The sequence below is a fragment of the Planococcus citri genome, chromosome 2 (assembly GCF_950023065.1).
Source record: "Planococcus citri chromosome 2, ihPlaCitr1.1, whole genome shotgun sequence".
NCBI classification, from domain to species: domain Eukaryota; kingdom Metazoa; phylum Arthropoda; class Insecta; order Hemiptera; family Pseudococcidae; genus Planococcus; species Planococcus citri.
In genome coordinates this window covers 73,171,459-73,193,080 of record NC_088678.1, presented here as the reverse complement: position 1 = coordinate 73,193,080, position 21,622 = coordinate 73,171,459, and the positions used below count along the sequence as shown (strand labels likewise).

General features: G+C 34.4%; 2 protein-coding genes across 2 annotated transcripts; one reads left to right on the top strand and one right to left on the bottom strand.

Annotated features, from left to right (window-relative positions):
* Window positions 1–3,311: 3,311 nt before the first annotated feature.
* Window positions 3,312–8,117, bottom strand: LOC135837659 (uncharacterized). The gene has a single exon (XM_065353011.1). The coding sequence runs from the start codon at window positions 8,057–8,059 to the stop codon at window positions 5,645–5,647; it is 2,415 nt and encodes an 804-aa protein (XP_065209083.1). The 5' UTR covers window positions 8,060–8,117; the 3' UTR covers window positions 3,312–5,644.
* Window positions 8,118–19,998: 11,881 nt separating this feature from the next.
* LOC135834156 (uncharacterized) lies at window positions 19,999–20,805 on the top strand. Its single transcript, XM_065347994.1, has one exon. The coding sequence runs from the start codon at window positions 19,999–20,001 to the stop codon at window positions 20,803–20,805; it is 807 nt and encodes a 268-aa protein (XP_065204066.1).
* The last annotated feature ends 817 nt before the right edge of the window (window positions 20,806–21,622 follow it).

Genomic DNA, 21,622 nt, shown 5'->3' with positions numbered 1-21,622 from the left:
AAACTAAAAACTGAAAACTTGAACTGAAAAAAATGAAACTGAAACTAAAAACTAAAAACTTGAACTGAAATGTAAAAGTTTTGCCATTCACTGAATTTTGTCGACAAAATCATCAATCTATTCTCAAAATTCTTATTTTTTTCAAAAATTTTTGCCCTCGCTTCGCTCGGGCCAATTTGAATCATTTCTTTCCAAAAAAAACATTGATGAAAATGAAATTTAGAAAAAGTTGAAATCAGAAAAACAGAATGGCGAATTCTCTCATTAAAATTGATATTGTTCTACTTTTTGAACTACAAATTATCCAATCTTTTACCTTCGCTTTGCATGGGTCAATTTGATACTCTTCTCAGAAGTCAGTTACAATTTCAAGAAACCTATTGAATTTGAAAAATGTTGAAATCAGAAAAACCAAAAGGAAAAACGAAAAACCTATTTTTTTTCATTAAAATCGATTGATGTCGTTCTACTTTTTAAATCACAAATTTTCCAAAGCTGAAAACTTTTGCCCTCGCTTCGCTGGGGCCATTCAAGATGCTACTTGGGTCATTCCATGTCAACTCAACCAACGTTTTTGGGTCATGTCCTTTGATTTTGCTCAACTTTTTTTTACAATATCTACCCACCCAGTAAGTAAGAAAGCCGCATTCAGTTTGGTCCCAGCCCCCTCAGGGGGCGGATGGAGGGGCTTCTATTATTTTCAATACTTTGATCAAAACTGATTTCACAGTTCGAAAAAGCATTGAATTTAGAACTTTTCAAGTATGTTGAAATTTTCAAAAGTTGAATTTCAAAATGGCGCTGTACGTGGGAGCTACTATTTAAAATTTTGAAAAAATTTACATAGATGTACATTTTGATACTTTTTTGAAATATTTAGGTTTTGAGATGGCACTCGTTGACGGAGGGGGAGCACCCCAACCCCAATTTTGAGTGAAACGTTCGAAAGAAAATCTGGGGCATGTGATATATCGAATAGTATGTTTTCGGCGACGCTGAACACGAATATGACATCAGATTTTTGATAGAACCCCGTCCACGGCCCCCTGCACCTCCCCAAAGCGGGTAACCCAAAAAAAATGGTAACATTTGTGTGACACATGAAATAGTATGTTTTCGATATCGCTGAACACGAATATAGCCATAGTTTTTTAAATCGACCTCACCTATGGCCCCCAGAACCGCCCCCAATAGGTATAAAAGTCCAAAAAAATTGTTGGGGGGCCGAGGATGAGGCCCAATCAAAAATGTGACGTCATATTCGTGTTCAGCGTCACCAAAAACGTATTATTCCATGTGTCGCATGAACAAAACACTTTTTTGAACTTTTACCCCTTTGGGGAGGTGCTGGGGGCCGTGGATGAGGTCCTATCAAAAATCTAACGTCATATTCGTGTTCAGCGTCGCCAAAAACATACAATTCGATATATCACATGCCCCAGATTTTCTTTCGAACGTTTCACTCAAAATTGGGGTTGGGGTGCTCCCCCGTCAACGAGTGCCATCTCGAAACTTAAATATTTCGAAAAAGGATCAAAATGTGCATCTATGGAAACTTTTTCAAAATATTAAATGGTAGCTCCCACTTACAGCACCATTTTGAACTTTAACCTTTAAAATTCAAAGTTCAACTTTCAACTTTTGAAAATTTCAAAATACGTCTTAAAAAGTTCAAAATTCAATGCCCTTTCGAACTGTGAAATCAGTTTTGATCAAAGTATCATAGTTTTGTAGGAATGGGCTGCTGAAGTTGAGTACCTCGAGACAATGTGAAAATAATGGAAGCCCTCCCCCCACTCGCCCCCTGAGGGGGCTGGGGCCAAACTGATTGCGGCTTTCTTACTTACTAGGTGGGTAGATATTGTAAAATAAAATTGAGCGAAATCGAAAGACATGACTTTCAAAATCGTCTTTTTTTGGTTGAGTTGACATGGAACCCACTTGTAAGTGGGTGTACAAAAATGCAAATTTTTCACTTTTTCTGAACAGAACAGAACTACTGGATTTTCAAAGTTTTTTGATACTATACAGTGCTCACTGCTCAGCATGTGAATTAAAATTTTTATTATTGTGGCAAAATAACAATTTATTGTCGGCAAAAGGACGATGCGATCTTCCTCCCAAGTATAGCATAACTTGTCTTTTCTTTGGCCCCCTCAGGCCCGGATTTTCTCTGCACAGCCCTGCATAGTTATTCATAATTTTTGAGTTTGAAATGTTTGAATTTGAAATTTGAAGTTTTTGTTGCCAAGTAGCAAATTAGATTAATGTATGAAAAAATTCATGAAAGAAAATAAATTTTTTTTTCATTTCCTTTTGAACTTTAAGAAAAATTTTGAAAACTGAAACTGAAATAGAAAACTGAAATAAAAACTTGAACTGAAAAAAGCAAAACTGAAAACTGAAACTAAAAACTTGAACTGAAAAAAGTAAAACTGAAACTTAAAACTGAAAACTTGAACTGAAAAAAATAAAACTGAAACTAAAAACTGAAAACTTGAACTGTAACTAAAAACTAAAAACTTGAACTGAAATGAAAAAGTTTTGCCATCACTGCCCCGCTTAATGTAGTCGTGATTAATAGAATAATTCGGATAATGGAATCAAAATGGGTTGGGACGGAATGCTTGCATCTTCTTACATGTAAATCTTATCGCTTATTGTAGTGAAAAAGAGCATTAAGTTTGGTTAATAGAATTAATTAATCTTCAAAAGTTGGAGAAAATCATGGAAATTTAACAAAATTTAACAAAAAGGGGATGAAAAAGACATGTTTTAAACATGTTAAAATGGCATAAAAACACAAAATGAGGATTATCTTGTAATGAGTGAAAATTGGCAAAAAAGATGATGAAATTTTTGTAAAATTTTATAAAAATTGCCCAAAGAAGTGTTCAAAACATCGACTCCTAAAAACATCAAAAAGTGATGAAATTTCAACAGAATTTGGAATTTTGAGTTTTTATCCTTCAGTTTTCTCTGGTTTGTAGAATAAAACATACTGGGTCCCAACTTGATTCTAATGAATAAGTACGAGTAGAAATTGGAAATTTGTTTGTGAAAATGGTGGAAATTATGCTGAAGGAAGTCCAAGCTTATTTATGACCAGGGGAAAGCCCAAATATGAGTAGGATTTTCGTATTACAAGGTTATAATGCTATAAGCAAAGATATAGAATACATGTTTCGAAATTTTTTCTGCGTTTTTTATTGTACCGCTTATTAGAATATCCCAGTTAATAGAATTAAAAGTACCTCGGCCCAAACCGATTCCATTAAGCGGGGACTACTGTATAAAGTTAAAAATTAAAATCATGAAATAAGAGAAAAAAGAGAATTTTCAAGTTAAAATCAAGAAACAGGGTAAAAAGAGAATTTTTACTCTTTAAGAATACATTAACTGGGTTGAAAATTAAAAACAGAACAATACTATTAGCGGACAATACAACAACTACATCAACAAAACGAAACTACCGCTCCTAGCGGACGATACGTTAACTGGGCCAGGTTGCCCGTTTTAACCCTACTTGCGAAAAATTCAAACATTTTGACGATAAGTTTTGACCTTGAAGTTGGGTGATTTTTGGAATTTTGAAAAAGTGTCATGCAACCTATCAAAATGAGTTAAAATTTCGCGAAAAATTCGAATATTTCAACGAAAATTTTTTTCGAGCATTTTTGAAGAATTTTGATCTCAAAATTAAGTAATAATTTTCGAAGTATTTCGAAAAAAGTGCTATGCAACCTAGCAAAGTTTATATTTTGTCATAAAATCAAAAATTTGTGACTAAAACATGTTTTGATTAAATGCAAAACTAAGGCACTATAGCTTCACAATTATGTCATTTCACCAACAGCAGTACTGTGCTGTGATTGGCTGAAATCATTTATTTTACACCAAAGATGGCCGACCGATTTCACCTGAGTAAAGCTATAGTGCCTTAGCAAAACCAGACGAAACCATGGACCCTTTGCCAAGGAATTTTCCCAAATTTGTAAGTTTAGCAGAAGAGACGAAGAGGAATGGGGGTTAAAATTCACTCAAGATGATACTCTTTCTGGTTAAAATTCCCCTAATTTTAAAGAAGACTAGAAAAAAATGTGAAAAAATCAACTTCAATTTTCAAAGGGAATAACAAAAAATGAAAAAAATTCAAAATTTTGAAAAAGCGGCCAAAATGCAAAATTTTAAAGCTGGATTGAAGGAAAGGAGCACAACCATTGTGTGAGTTTTGCAAAAAAAGCAGGATGATGTGGTAATTTTTTGTTTTTAATTAAATTTGCTTACATACATAAAATAGCGAATTGGTAATTTAATTTTTAGCATTTTTAGGTAAAAAAGCAAGATTTTTTTGCAATAATTTGTGGATTTTTGCAATTTTTGTCGAAAAAGTGAGACTGCAGTTCAATTTTTCAGGGTGTCTACCGGAATTTTTTGCCGCAAAAATTACAACCTTTTCACTACCTTTTTCACTACCTTTCAAAAAAAATCACTGCCTTCCAAAATATTTTAAACCTCCCCTCCCCCCCCCTCAATGATTTTATAACTATTGCTGCATTTATTCAAATTGTTACAATTTCTCATGTGTGCATGTTGAAAATACAAAATGAGCGAACTCGAAAAATTAACAAATCAACCATTTTGAGAATAAAATTCTTTCAAATATATGAGAGATGAAGGATTTTTTTTCAATTTTTAGCAGTGATTTTTCAGGGTGTCTAGTCCCTTGTTAAAAAACACAACCTGACGAATTTAATATAATCTGACGTAGGGTGTAATAATCTAGTAATTATAAAGACCTCCCAAAAAAAAAAACAAAAAAAAAATTCAAAATAAGAAAACAGGACTTCAGCAGGACATTCTGTAAACACTTGGAATTTTTCAAGAGGGGGAGGGGGTGGACGAGGCAAAATTTTACATTAAAATATTTTGCTATTCCAATGTATTCAAACATCTCAAGAATTTTTTCAAACAAGCGGATGTCGAGAATATAATTTTGTCATTTCAATTTTTGATTTTATATTCACGTTTAAGCCTCTTGTTACTATAATGCAATTGGACGAATGAAGAACTTTTTTCAAAATGAAAAATTAAAAAAAAATAATAATAAAAAATTTGAACATTTGGAAAAAAATACAAATTTTTGAAAAAGCTATGGAAAATTGAGTAGTATTTTGAGGGGTATAAAAACGTTGTTTTGTTGGGTGATGAATGAAGAAATTTATTATTTTTGATTCAAAATTTTGAAACTTGAATAATTATTTTTTTTAAAAATCAAACTTGAAAAAAAAGCAAACGAGCCCGAGTGAAGCGAGGCCAAGAAAGCTTTCAAAAATTCGTGTTTCAAGAAGTAAAAAAAAGTTTTTTTTACGGAGGTAAGGGAGTATTTTTCTGATTGAAATTTCAAACATTTCTTGAATTTGAACATTAAGTTTTTTATACGGAAAAAGAAGAGCAAGTGGCCCCAGCGAAGCGAGGGCAAAAACTTTCAAAAATATGCCATTCAAGTTCTAAAAAAGTCAACAAATGAGCCATTTTCTATAAAAATTTTTCTTGTGTGGAAAATTGGATTTTCCGTTTTTTTTTTCATTTTTTACTACCTTTTAAGCACAATTGCTGAAAATCCCCTGGCAGACATCCTGTTTTACTTACCTAAACCGCCTGAGTGTATCATTTTCCCACTTTTTTCATTCAATCTTATAGCATCGTAGGCGGGTATCATTTTTTCTTCTAGCAGGTAAAATAAAAAATCAATTTCTTTCGCTTCTTGGAATAATTTATTTTCTATCAAGGCATATTGAGCGGCTCGCAATAACTTACTTATGATTTTTTTTGTTTTCCGATTAGCAAATGGGTCAATTGAAACCTCTTGAAAATCAATCGCACTCCTCACTTGTTTTTTATAGCATAAAGACGTATCCATAATTAATCCTAATATCAGAGAAGAACAAGATTTTAAGAGCGGTAGTGAGGGGGTAGCATCAAACGCTTTGAATTCAATCCTACCATGCTCTGCTGCTATTTTAGCAGCATGAATACAAGAAATGTTCAAAGCATTTCCTCTATTAATATACCCTTTACAAGCCGGTCTAAAGTTAGCTCGATCATAGGTTCGTTTAGATAAACCTTTCCATCTTTTTTCTCGATAAAAAGGGGCATTTAATGTCAAGACTACAATCTCCGGAGCATAATAATTAAGTTTTTGAACAGCGGTAATTATATCCTTGTCGCTTAAATGTGGTACGGATATATTAATATCTGGCCCATAAGTAAGTAATGCTATATCAGCGTTAAGAAATCCTGGATGTTTTTCTCGATACGATATTTCCCATTCATTTAGCGGTGGCTGATATTTGTATTTTCTAGCTACCGGATTAAAGGCAGCGATCGCTAGTTTTAGATCGCATTGTGCTAAGCATATTGATAGATCTTTTTCTATATTCAAAAGACCATCTATCGCATCATTAATTGACGAGTAAGGGGGCGTTCTTATTTCAATGCCTTTTATTATTTGATTAGTTAACACTCCACGCATAGAAAAACGTTCGTCGCCTTCTATATACCAGTATCCAGCCTTGATACCACAATCACCTTGGCACAAAAAAGGATTATTTATATTTTTCCGCTTTTCAATAACATCCTGGAGATCATTAATATTTAAGTTATCAAAATAGCGTATTTTTTCATTTTTATCTATTAGTAAGTACTCGAACTCGATTCCTATTAAATATTTTCTTATCGCCGTATGTTTGGCCAATATTGGTGCAGATCTAGTCCGGATGTAGTTCACTTGGGGGACCAGATCGTTCAATTTGATATGTTCGCCTGTAGCTTGGAATATTGTATCATCATCCCCGAAGTAATTGACAGAATCTCGCAAAGTAGACTCGATTACTCGATTAAAATATCGAATTTTGGTCTCGTCGATGTTGACCTTTTGCAGATCTTTGAGATTCACCAACTTGAGGAATTCTGCAGAGCTGATTTCGTTGAAAAAATTAGTGAAATCGACGAAGCTTCCCAGCAGACCGGATCCTGATTCGAATTTCGGGACATGAAATCGTTTGGTATCTTTCTGAATATTGTATTCAGATAAACGTTTATGCAGAGCAGCCAGAAAATCGTACCATTTAAGCGAGTTTTCCACGTATTTGATGGCTGGCTCGAGTTCTTTGACCCATTTCCAAGCTGAAGATTCGAATTGCTTGTCGCTCACTTCTTGAAGAAAGTTTAAAAATTTATTTAAAGTGCCATTTTTCTGCACCAACGTATCCAGCAGCTTTCGACTGCTTTCGAACTCGGAAGTGTAAACCTTATCGAGATTCTTCATTGTTTTGGTCGATTCGCGAACTTCCTGTGAAAACTGACCGATATTCTGTATAATCGACGTCTCCGGTATCATGGAAGGAGCTCCGTTTCGAAAAGTGATCGTGTTATCAACTTTGGTCGCGATAAGGGCAACTCCGTCGACGTATTTTTCGATATTTTTGATCAAAATGCCCACATGTTCCAGCAACTGGAGAAAATCGATACGATTGACGCCTTTTCTAAGCGAAGGATAACTCAAGGTCAAGATGATTTTCACATTTTTTACGTTTTCCAAGACTTTTTTGATAAAGTACGCTGCTGCCATATCATAAGCTTCGCTGCGACTATCGTTAAATCCTGGGAAATCGATGAAAACGAGTTTTGTTCCAGCGTCGACGATCGTTTCTGGAACCGTTGTTTTGGAAATCACTGTCGAGTTCACGCTGATCTTGTTATTATTATCGGAAATGATAAACTCACCGGAATTCTCGGCCACTTCGCCTGATACGAGTTCGTCGTTGTTTCCGGCCAAGAAATGAGTCAGGGTGCTTTTACCTGAGCCTGTATTACCGATAACTAGGATCCCATTGCGGTATCCAGACAGGTTGATTTTTTCATCGCCTGATCGCCAAAGAGCCAAAATTCTCTTCACGTTCTCGTTACTCACGGATTCGGTCATTTTGAAGCGAATATTCAATACTTTTAGACGATTTGAGATGCAGAAAATCGAATAAAGTCGCGAGAAAATCATCGTGATACGAAAAAATTACTAATATTATGAGACGACAATGTACTAAAGCGTAAGCAAACTTCATTACTACGCCACCAACGAGCAATTATCAGGTCCGATAATGCACAGATATAAGCGATAGTTATAAAAATAACGATGATGCTGACTACGTTATCCGGTAATTGAAATAATTTCGTCGGGCATTCCCTTTCTCACGGCGTGAATTTTCTATGTTTGTTGTTCGAGGTCTGTCCTTCAATTCTGTCGTTTTATTGACCAAATGTTTCGCCGTGGGATTTTCTTGTCGTGCAATTCACTTAATCTGTTGTTTAATTAAAGTTTTCCCTTTTCATAATGTCAGTGCACCTAGGACTTGACAAGGTGTTCAACGAAATTTATAAATAAAAAATCAGGGCTGTTGGCAGCATTTGAATTGTAATATTTAATTAATTGGTACGTTTTCGAGGTCGCTGAGTAGAACTTATTTTTTGGGTACAACCCCTACAAGCCCCCATGTGCCTCAAAAAGGGGCTCAAAATTTTGAAAAATCGCAATAAGTCGAGTGATGTATCGAATGGTACGTTTTCGAGGTCTCTGTGTACGATTATGAACTTATTTTTTGGGTACAACCCTTACAAGCCCCCCTAAGCCCCCCAAAAAAGGCCAAAATTTTAAAAAATTGTGAAAATTTGAGTGACATATTGAATGGTATGTTTTCGTTGAAGGAGTAATTGATGCGTTGATTTGTCATTTTAAATTAGAAAAAAAAACCATCACACAAAAAACATTTTTTTAAAAAACACAAACTTGAAATTTTCGATGGTTTCTTTTATAAAAAAAAATTCATTTCATTTTTTGTTTTCGCTTAGTAGCCAATAATAAATGAAATTGAAAACTTCCCACGGCAGGAATCAAGGAGATAGGTAAGAAGATTGACAGCTTACCTACTAAAGACATGGAGGATAATCATATGGTGCATTGGTGAGACGTGTAAAGAGTAAAATGAGTGAGATAATAAAAATGAGTCCATGGTCTTGTTTTCAACGATCTTGAAAGTATAATATCCGACATATATTACACGATTTCTGGCAACTTTCAAACATTGTATCCTATTTAGGGGAGCGTAATGGGGTTTTGAGGAATCGTAAGCAGAGAAAGAGTTCATAATCGTACTCAGCAACTTCGAAAACATACCATTCAACATGTCACTCGAATTTTCACAATTTTTCAAAAATTTGGCCTTTTTAGGGGCTTGGGGGGCTTGTAGGGGTCTTACCCAAAAAATACGTTCATAATCGTACTCAGCGACCTCGAAAACGTACCATTCGATATAACACTCGAATTTTCAATTTTCCAAAATGTTGGCCTTTTTGGGGGCTTAGGGGGCTTGTAGGCGTTTTACTCAAAAAATAAGTTCATAATCGTACTCAGCGACCTTGAAAACGTACCATTCGATATATCACTCGACTTTTCGCGATTTTTCAAAATTTTGACCCCCTTTTTGGGGCACAAGGGGACTTGGATGGGTTGTACCCAGAAAATAAGTTCATATTCGTATTTAGCGACCTTGAAAACATACTATTCGACATATCGTACGTCCAGATTCGTTTTTCAAATATATAATTCAGTGGTGTGTTGGCTGAAAAATCAAGCAACCCCCCCTTCCCCCCGAACCCTCGGGGTGGGTTGAAGACAAACCAATAGTAGTTTAATTGGGTGAGTAGACCTTGTAAAAAAAATTTGACCGAAAACAAATGATATCAAGTGCTAACTTTGATCAATTTATTGGACTGACAATTTTTGAAACACCTACTCTTTCCACCCCATTTTTTATGCACCCCCCTTGAGGGATGGGTATCGAGAGTAGTATCAAATTATCGAGAATTTGAAGGAGAATATTTTTTGTCATGGTAGTTTTTCTCTTAAACCTAATATTTACGGAGTAAAACGCAAAAAACGTGAATCGCAACTGGTTTTAGCCCCCTAAATAAATTAGCTCCAGTGGTAGGAGGTGCGGTTTTTTTTTGGTAGTTCAGAGGGTCCATCTGAACACATTCCCGAAGAAAAAATGTATGTGCTAATTTTTTCCTTTTCGCCCTCGCTTTCTTACGTTATTTTCCGCTCTATAACATTTTAGGTAAAAGAATTTTGAGCTCGAAATTGAGTTACGATTTTTGGGGATTTTGAAAAAAAAGGCATCATGCGACCTATCAAAACAGGTTAAAATTTCGCGAAAGATTCAAAAATTTCGACGAAAATGTTTTTCGAGTAATTTTTTAAAGTTTTAAACCCGAAATTGGATCATAATTCTTGGAATTTTCGGAAAAGTATCACGCGACCAATCAAAATAAATAGGTTAAACTTTTACGAAAAAATTTGAATATTTCGACGAAAAATTCTGACCCTAAAGTTGGGTGATGATTTTTGGAATTTTTGAAAAAAGTGTTATGTATATGCGACCTATTTAAACGAAAATGTTTTTTGAGCATTTTCGAAGAATTTTGAGCTCAAAATTAAGAAATAATTTTCGGAGTATTTTGAAAAAAAAGTTCACTGAAACTTTTTTTGATTAAATACTCGTACAAAGTCAGAGTCAGACCAGAGCAGGACCCATTGGCAGGGAATTTTCTCAAATTTGTAAATTCAGGGGATGAGGCGGAGAGGAACCGGGTCAAAATTCACTTGAGATAATATTCCTTCCGGTTCAAAATTCCCCCAATTTCAAAGACGACTAGAAAAAAGTGTAAAAATATCAACGTTTTGAAAGACGAAGAGAATAAACGAAAAATTTCAAGGACTTATGACTCATTCTAATGCTCAATGGGAAGGGGGTGGGGTTTGGATGTTATTCGAGCCAGCATTTTTCAATTTTTAAAAGGAACAAGAAAAAATATAAAAAAATAAAAATTCTGAAAAAATGGCCAAAATGGAGAATTTCAAAGTTCTGAAGAAAAGGAGCACAACCGTTGTACAATTTTTGCAAAAAAGCACAACTTTTGAAACTAAATTTTTTCAAATGTCTTACAAAGGGAAGAGGCAGTCTCAAAATTTATTCAAATCAAATTTTTTCAGTTTCAAAGATTCGTAGATTTTTTTTGTTGAAAATTAAACATTTCAAAAGAAAACATGCAAGCTTTAACGTTTCATGTTTTATTTTGTAAAAATGGTTAACAGCGAAACCTCTTTTTTTTTTTTTTTTTGCAACTTTGAAAAAAACAAGCTTGTTGAAAAAAAGAGAGAATTTTGAGTAAGTAATTGTTAAAAAAAATTTGAGATTTTTCGAGCCTTTAGTAAAAAAAAATGAACTTATTGGAAATTTTTGGCATTGTTAGGTAAAAAAGCAAGATTTTTTTAGCATTTTATGAATTTTTGGCAAAAAGGGATACTTTTTAGGTACAAAGGATTTTGGATGCCTACAGGTTCATTGGGAACGTTGTTGATTTCCAAAAAAAAAAAGAACAAACTTTGGAAACAAATTTAAAAAATTGTAATAGTAAAAAATAATTTTTCAATTGGAAATTCCTTTCACGGTGACTGATGAATGCACAATAATTTTAAAAAAAACAATAATTCTTCTTCACTATCATTTCACATCAGCCTTCAACTTTTGAAATTGCTCCCATAATTTGTTAATATTGCGTTTTTCATTTTCACGACAACACAGCGATATATTTCTAAAAAACTGATAGAATTCTTTCCAGGTGGCGATATTGACCTCTTTATGATACTCCATCATGCAAATCTCAACATAACTCGAATCGAGTAGTTTCCCATCGTCGTCCAAATACGGTACTTTGGACAGATAATCGAGAAACGCGTCATCCATTTTGTTCTTCTCAGGACGTTCGAGCTTATCTCGGAATTCCGGTAAATTCTCGGGTTTCAGTTTAAAAATTGCTAGTTTATCGGAACTGGTGAACTTGAAGCGTAACATGTAACCTTCCATTTGGGCGAAATCGTTGTGATTAAATAAGACTGATTTAAAATCGAGTAACTTTTCGTACGAGTAATCGGCAGCGTGCATTATGGTACATGGAATCACGTTGAAGTTGGCCTTTTTCAGTAATTTCTGAGCTTGAAAAAATTCCATACGTGTGGCTACTTTGTAAACGTCGTCGCCTTTGATATTTTCCATTGATTCCGCAGGTGTAGAAAGAGTTCTCATGTCGGCGGCGTCTTTTTCGATGAAAATTTCGTAAGCAAAAAATTTTATCATCGAGGTATCGTCGAAATACTGATATCTTCCAATAATTGGCCTACCGTTTTCGCTAGATCCGATCAATTCGCCAAAAACCACGAAACTCTTGTCGTCTAATTCGTCACATTCGGCGAGACGTTTAGTGTTACCCACCAATTCTGGTATGAGTCGTTGATATCCGTGGAATATACGTTTTTCATTGACCAGCACTGTTCGACTGGCGAATTGAATTTCTTCTTTGTTATCATCGCAAACGTCGTCGTTGATTTTCTTCCGGTTATAAATCACACGAAAATTACATCCGTCCAGTTTCTCTTGAATGATTACGTACTCGAGATCGGCCATTCTTTTTATTCCACCTTTTTTGAAATTATCGATACTTGGGAAAATAATACGGTTCATAGCCATGTTTGGTCACTTCACCCACTGAACACTTCAACTCGAACCACGAATACAAAAATTAAACTTCAGATTCGAAAGTCAATCGACCGCAGGAATAAAATTAATGCAAACTGAGTTCAACAGTAAAAGATGAAGAACCAATAAATTATTTATCAATGAACAATTGAAATTTCAAAACGCGAAAGATGAATACGTTAACACCAGAACGACAGATACAGAACAAATGAAACTGGCAAACTGCTGCATATACATTGAAGAGAAAAAACGAAAAGTTGATCGAGCTTGCAACTCATGATGCAAAAAAATACGCTAATTACAACAGCAAAACAGGGGACCAACGAGCAACTAATCAACGAATCACCTCATGCAATAGCAGTACACGGATTATCGTTGGAAAAGCATGATTTAATGAAAACGGTATTCCCCTATAAATGATGACTAATTGTTTTTAGAACGGACCATGTGTTCTTCGTGCTACTATGTATACAAACAATGAAGGCGAGACCTGGGTCAGCGTTTTACATCTATTTTCTTCCGTAAACATTTTGTATCAGACGTATAAATACTAGGTATCTTTACGAATCATACGATTCTGAGTAAAATGAACCCAAGTTGTCAGCAAGTAATTCTACATACTTACTCGTATTTTGCCCCAAGAACAGAAATTGATATATTTTTAATGTTTTAGTCCATTGCGTATACAGGATTCTTCAAAATTCACGTTTTTCATATGGAAGAAATTAAAAACCAACCTTTTGTCAATAAAATGAACCAGTCGCAGAAAAAAACTCCGAATTACTTGTTTAAATTACACTAGGCAACGGCATGCTTGTGTTCGGGTTGAAAATGGGCTTAATCGATAGTTTAGACCCTAAAACAAAAAACAGAGTGGGATTTTTCAATTTGAATGGTTTTTGTGGTCAGGAGAGATGATCAAAGTTTCAAAAATGGCCGTTTTTGCCCTATTTCACGAGTTTCTGGCGACACCAGTATTGTTTTTCGAAAAAAAACAAGGTCATATTCGGATTCTACGCACTTTTTTAAGTAAACATCTTTCCCGGATTTTCGATTTTCGAAGTTTCAAGCGCATACGGACGATTTTTGTTTGTAACATATTTTAAAACTCGGAGCGCGCGACGCTGGCGTTACTCCACGATGTAATCGTGGCGCGGAACCGTGTTCGCGCGGGCGAGGCTCTCGCTCCGAGTTTTAAAATATGTTACAAACAAAAATCTTCCGTATGCGCTTGAAACTTCGAAAATCGAAAATCCGGGAAAGATGTTTACTTAAAAAAGTGCGTAGAATCCGAATATGACCTTGTTTTTTTTCGAAAAACAATACTGGTGTCGCCAGAAACTCGTGAAATAGGGCAAAAACGGCCATTTTTGAAACTTTGATCATCTCTCCTGACCACAAAAACCATTCAAATTGAAAAATCCCACTCTGTTTTTTGTTTTAGGGTCTAAACTATCGATTAAGCCCATTTTCAACCCGAACACACGAAAAAAGTCAAAAATTGTTGCCTAGTGTTACTCTCGATTGTTTTTCAAAATCAGTTTTAAAATTTTGATTTGTTAATTTTAATCACGTGCAAATTTTTTATAATGTCAACGTGCATTGATCAAAATCGGTTAACATTTCGCGAAAAATTCAAACATTTCAACGAAAATGTTTTTCGAGTAATTTTTAAAAATTTTGAGCCCGAAATTGGGTCATGAATTTTGGAATTTTCGAGAAAGTATCGTGCGACCTATCAAAATGGGTTAAAATTTCGTGAAAAAATCAAAAATTTCAACCAAAATGTCCTTTGAGCAATTTTGAAGAATTATGAGCTCAAAATTTTTTTGATTACAAAAGGTTTTAGAGAAAATTTTTGATTTTCTGTCAAAATTTTGCGCGTTTTTCAAAATACTCCATAAAAGGTTTTAGTGAAAATTTTGACAGAAAATCAAAAATTTTCACTAAAACTTTTTGTGATCAAATGCAGAAGCCAGACAAATAATACTGTGAATCTTATTTCATACATTTATGGACAAATTCTAAAAAATAAAGCTGTTCACAATGTTTACTCACCATATCGAATATAGCTATGAACTGTCCGTTGACTGATGAACATTGATGGAAGAGTTCTCCAGGATCATTTGTGGTCTGTAACAATTATTGAAAAATGGAATTATAGGTAAACTAGGGACATACTTAATAATGATATTAGAAATAAAACTACTATCTCGAGTTCGAACATCAACCATTGCTACAAATAAGTATATTGATACCCAAAATGAAAAATTAGGAACGTAGCAGTTCATCATTTACATACGTAAGCAGAACGCCTTCTGGAGCAATTTGAAATTGCTGGAGAAAATACAACATTGTCTGGGGCTCCGGATTGGTGCAAAATGATGGTAATCGATTCGGGGTGTCGACTTTAGTGTAAAACTGACTCGAGAGCCTTTACCCTCGCCTAGCCCAGGTCAATAAATTCTGTTATATAAAATGATCAGAAAATTGCTGTTTGAATTCGGAAAATGTCGAGGACTAGTAAAATCGATTTTTTGCCTAAAAAATAACGCTAATAAAGTTTTGGATTACTGAATTTTCAAAAAACTTTCCATTCCCTTCCTCGCGGTCAAAATTTGTTTTCATGTTTAACATTGAAATTAAAAAAAATTACTGTTCAAAGGGTATTCCACGGTAAGATAGGCGAAATGGCCCTGTTCCCAGATTTGGAAAATTATTATGGATTATTGTTGGGTACCTGCAATGAAAATTTATATAATCCATCTCGCAAACTCCTACTTCACTTGCATAAATCTCTAATTCGCAGTAAAATTGAGTATGGAAGCCCATGTTTTGCAAATATCTCAAATAAACCTTCAAATATCCTAAAAACAATTCAAAATTCAGCCCTAAGGATCTGTATAGGAGCCCTCTATTCCTCTCCAATAGATAGCATTTATTGTGAAGCATCAGAATTACCCCCAGATTTTAGAAGAACTCTCACAACAAACAAATTCATCTCAAATGCATCCACCAACCCTTCCCATCCACTCTAAAACTCAATTAACACAACAAACCCCCAACATTTAGACTTGAATGATCTTCAAATCAATCCTAAAACTCTCATCCAAAAACCAATATTATTTGTCGAAATTGTCAAAAAACACAGTGTTTTTGGCCATAATTGTTGTAAAATAATCGTATCACGTTATCAAAAAATACTACATTTTTTTGGTAAAAATAAACAAAAAGCCTTGCTGTTTGCCAAAATTATTAAAAAATCTCAACTTTTTTTTTTGTAAAAATAGCAAAAAAGGCACAATGTTTTTTGCAAAAATTTTTAAAATTTTTTTATACCTAGCCAGAAAAATTGTCAAAAAAGAATCATTTTTGCCAAAATTGTACAGAAGTTTCTTTTTTAAAAAAATGATAAAAAATCCCAACCGTTGTTAAAATTGCCAAAAAAGTCCTGTTTTTTGCCAAAATTGTTGAAAAATACTTACCTTTTTTTGACGTTATCAAAAAAGTATTTTTTTTGCAGAAATGACCAAAATACTTTGTTTTTTTTTTTTTTTTGGGGGGGGGGGTGTTTGTAATTACTTGATTATTACACCCGTCGTATGAGATTTAAATCGAGTTGGTAAGGTCAAGTTTTTTAATTAGGTCTAAGAATTTTTTAATTTCGGAAGGGTCGTCTGGTATGAATAGGGATCTTTCATCTATTTGTAGGGACAGTCTGTGCTGATGTAAGGAGGGACAGTGAAATAGTAAGTGTTGGACAGATATAAGTTCTGACAGGCAGAACTGACATGTGGGTTTTGGGGCCTTTTCATAGAGGTGATTATGTGTGATTTTTGTGTGGCCAATTCTCAGTCTGGTTATGATGATTTCTTCAAGTCTGTTTAAGTGGGAGAGGTTTTTCCAAGGATGGACTAATTTTTTATGTTGAAAGAGCTTGTTTGTGGTTTGGAGGGACCAAAAGTTTTGCCATTTCTTAAGTGTGCTTTGGGTGAAGATAGATTTGAGGTCGTCAGCTGTGATAAATATAAGGGGAGAAAGGGTGGTGGCAGATTTTGCATTAATATCTACAATTTCATTTCCTAAGATTCCAACGTGGCTGGGTACGTACATAAACTGTATGAAGAAGTTTGAATTTTGTAAGTCAAATAGAGTTTTATGAATATTTTGAATTAGAAGGTGATTGGAAAAAAGATTTTGGATAGCAGTTAGTGAGCTGAGGGAATCACTTTGAATTAAGAAGGACTTATTTTCTGATTCATAAGTGAGTATATCACAGAGACAGTGGAAAATAGCTGTGAGTTCGGCAGTGTAGATTGAAGAACAGTTATGGATTTTAAAATTTGAAATTCTATCATTTATAGAGTATGCAATTATGCATATCCTATGTGAAGTGTTGGTATTTTTGATCCATCTATGTTTTTTGCCAGAATTGTCTGCCGAAATGTTCAAAAAAAATCCTGATGGCAAAATTGGCAAAAATTCTTGCTTTTGCCCAAATTATTCTAAAAAGTCCTGTTTTTTGCCAAATCATTGTCAAAATTAATTACTTACTCACCTACTGCTTACTGCTTACCTGGGCTAGACACACATTTTGAAAATTATATTTTTTTTGTTTTTTTTTTTTTTGCCAAAATATATAAATACATAAGATATTGTAAAAAAAAAGTTCTGCTTTAAGTGAAATTTTTCAAAACTTCTGATCTTCGTTAAAAATGCTTGCTTTTGCCAAAATTATCCTAAGAAGTCCTTGTTATGTTTTTTGCCAGAATTGTGTGCAAAGTTCTGTTTTTGCCTAAATTGTCAAAAAAGTGTCGTTTATGTGACAATTGTAAAGAAGTTTCTTTTTTTGTCAAAATTATTAAAAAATCCTAACTTTTGTAAAAATTGCCCAAAAAAACTTCTACTTTTTGCCAAAATGTTCAAAAAAATCCTCTTTTTTGCCAAAGCGCTGCTAAAATTAATTTTTTTTGATGAAAAAAAAAACAATTTTTTGCCAAAATGAATTCATACATATATATATATATATATATATATATAGGTATTAGTATCCAGACTTGTCAGCTATTGAATGGGTTAATTTTACTATACAAGTGGACTGACCAACTTCTCAACTATAGTTGACAAGTCATGGGTTAATTTTACTATACAAGTCAACTATGAGTTTTCAGAAACTTCCACCAGAGGGCGCATGGCTTAGAAATCAAGGCGCGAGGATGAACGCAGGGTCTACAGTCAATTTGTAGTGAGTAGAATGTGATGTGCTGGTGGAGATGTATGCAAATACATCGATCCTGAGTGTACACGACAACAAATTTGACTTAAAATTTTTCAGTATTTTATTGGCCCATCGAAAATTTAGAAGCATCAAAAATTTTTATGCTGTTTAAGCTTTCTTTTGGTGTCTTAACTTTCTCAAAATTCAAATTACTTCAACTCCATTTTCAACATTTTTCTTCAAAATTTAACCTAAAAATCTGATTACTTTTTTCAAAACATAGATTTTTTTAATATTAGATTGAATCTGCAAATAAAATTTTAATAAGTGATTTAGAACAGGAATTATACCAATTTTAAAATTTTGTTCACTTTTCTGCATATATGCCAAGCATAGTTGACATGTCTGGTCGCGAGCAAATATATATATATATATATATATATATATATATATATATATAATATTGTAAAAAAAAACTTTGCTTTTAGCCAAAATTTTCAAAACTTCTGCATTTTGTCAAAATTGTCAGCAAGTTCTAATTTTTTGACAAAATATTGTAGGCAAAGACCTTTTTTTTGACAATTAATCCAAAAAATTCTGTTTATGCCGAAATGGTCAATTCTTTTTATAATTTTGACAGAAATGAGACTTTTTTGATAATTTTGACTTAATCGGGAATTTTTGGCAAGTTCGCAGTGGCGATTTATCGCATTATCAGAAATCAGAACGTGTAGGTACCTCACGGATACAGAATTTTTCTCTCAAAAAACGCGTTTTTTGGCTATACTGTCCAAGATGGCGGGTTGGGGGGCGGAAATTCCGCTCGAAAATTTTCATTGCAGGCACCCAACAATAATCCATCATAATTTTCCAAATCTGGGAACAGGACCATTTCGCCTATCTTACACTGAAATACCCTTTGAAACACATCAAAGCCAATAAATCAACGTAAGAAATATTATACAAAAAAAAATCGGTAGGTATGTCTTTTCCTCTATTTTTCCAGTTTTTCAGGTAAAATATTCCACATTACACAACAGACAATATTAATTTTTATCTGGTAAATGGAATAAAAAAGCTCACTATTTTATTCGAGGGCAGTTTGATTAAAACTATAATTGGCCGAAGCAATGCCATCTTGATCGGTGAAATCAATATTCATCGCTCCAGAAAGATGACCTCTGCCATCAGGTACAGTACTACGGTGATTTTCGAAATTCCCTCTGATCTCAACACTGCCCAAATGTCTTCCTAACAACGAATCCAGTTCATCGTCGGGTATATCCAGCGGGACCACATCGAATAAGATTTTTTTCACCAATGAAAGATCTCCAGTCAAAATATTCTGCTCCAGCTGCCCAACTAGTTCAACAGGATCTTTTTCTTGCCAATCAGAAATTGAAATACGTTTCTCTTCTGGTAACTGACTCAACATGTTTTCCAGTTCCTCGATGATATTAAGAGCGATTACTCGAGCTTCTTCGACACTCATGGATTTTTCCATCGATTGATACGGTTTGATTTTCGTAATATTCCTGACGACGAAATCGATCAATGCCAAAGCCCCGTTTACATTCAAAGGTGAGGAATAATCGATGTTTGGGGAGTGTTTTTTGTCTGGACCCAAAAACAGAGTTTTAGAAGGCAGCTCGAATTTAGGATTAGGTTTGACACTGGAGAAATAATTGAACGGATTCCACCAATTAAAGCCACCATTGTCTGGTACGCTGCTGGAAGAACCGATGTCTCGTTTTTTACGTTCCAACGTATTAGAGTACGTAGAACTTATTTCTGAGCTGGAATCAAGTTGATCGGCAACAGAACTACTTGTTAATGATACGGAGGGAGATTGATCAGCGCCAGAAACATTTTTTGCGACTTCTTGATCGTTTTCTGAGAGTTGCATAAAATTGAATTGAGTCCGGTTGTAATGCTATTAGACGTCAGTCGTGTGTTTATGCGTTTATGCTGTACGTTCTCGCGTTACAAGTGTTATCAATTGCGATAAGTATCGTTAATATTCGAGCGCAGTGGAAGTGATTTTATCTCTCAGACCGTTTTTTAAACCAGTAGAAACGCTCATTTGTTTGCCAATTTTTACCCGTTTTTTCGAACAGATTTCGCAACATGAACGAAGAGTTTATCAATGAGCTAAAAACAATGATGAATGACGTGAAGGAGATTATGTCCACAGTTAAGAGTACGGATGCAAAGGTAGCGGACTTCACCGAGAGAATGTCTAAGGTAGAAAATGATAATAAAGAAATTAAGAAAAATTACGAAAAGCTACAGGATCAGTTGAATGATCTTAATCAGTATAGTCGGATAGAGAATATCATAATCAACGGCATCCCTCAGAACGAAGACGAAAATATACGTGCATTGGTCATGTTAGTGGCTGAAAAATTAAACGTTACTCTATACGAATACGACATATCAACTGCTCATCGTTTGCCATGTAAACCGGATAAAACACCTGCTATTATCGCTCGCCTCAACAATCGAGATAAGAAATCGGAGATGATTACAAATTCACGTATTTTAAGAATTAACTGTAAAGACTTGAATCTCGCATCACCAGCTCCTATTTTCGTGAACGAGCATCTTACTTCAAGAAACATGGCGATTCATCGACAAGCTCTACATCTTAAGAAATTAAAAATCATAACAAGAGTCCACGTGAAGGAAGGAAAAGTCTTGATACAAGAAGAGGATAATGGAATTTTCACGAGGATATCTCACCTTTCTCAGCTGAGCTTACTCGAACCTGATAAGGAGGAGAATGTTCAATTAAAATCATCGTCTAGTGAAAATGATCAAGTGAAGCAGCGTTTACGATCAAACTCCAAGCCAACACTGACACTATCACAACTAAGTGGAAGACATAATAGAGGAGGATCGAGGAGTAAATCCAAATCACGTACAGGCAGATAGATACCGGACTCCGCTTACCCAGAACGGCTAGTCACCGAGGGTGAGAATGATGCTAAGCAGTCTCTTTCCATAAAATTAGCTACTCTCAATGTTCGTACACTGAAAACTGAAGAAAATTTGATCGAATTAGAAGAAGCTTTTGGTGAAGGTGGTATTCAGGTTCTAGGTCTTTCAGAAGTAAGGCGTGAGGGCGAATCTATACAAATAACTAAAAATAATCACCTTCTGGCACACTCAAATTGTGAAAATGGTCAGAGAGGAGTTGGTTTTTTGGTACATAAGAATCTAATAAAAGATATAAATGAATTTAGACCTATAACAGACCGAATTGCTCTACTAAATATAGTTTTGGGGGGAATTGAAACAAAAATTATACAGGTCTATGCACCCACTTCAGCTTCAACTGAACTAGATATTGAGAATTTTTATGAAAAATTAAGAGAAGTAATCAATAAACAGAGCGAGAGCTCAAAAGATATTTTTATCATGGGTGATTTCAATAGTCAAATAGGTAAGGGCAAAAATGAAGATGAATGTGTAATTGGAAGGTATGGATATGGTAAAAGAAATAAGAGGGGTTGGAGGTTGTTGAGGTTTTGTGAAGAATTTAATCTGAAAATAATAAATACCTTCTACAAAAAGAGAGAAGGACGTTTATGGACCTGGATATCACCGAACCAAGAGTTCAAAGCTCAGATCGACTACATTATAGCCACAAATGACGTTGATTATGTAAAAAATTGCGAGGCAAAGAACTTTAGTTACTACTCTGATCACAGGATAGTTATATGCATGCTAAATCTACAAAAATCAAAAA

Excerpts from the sequence above, each read along its gene's own strand:
- LOC135837659 (XM_065353011.1), bottom strand. The coding sequence starts at position 8,059 with ATGATTTTCTCGCGACTTTATTCGATTTTCTGCATCTCAAATCGTCTA.
- LOC135834156 (XM_065347994.1), top strand. The coding sequence starts at position 19,999 with ATGAACGAAGAGTTTATCAATGAGCTAAAAACAATGATGAATGACGTG.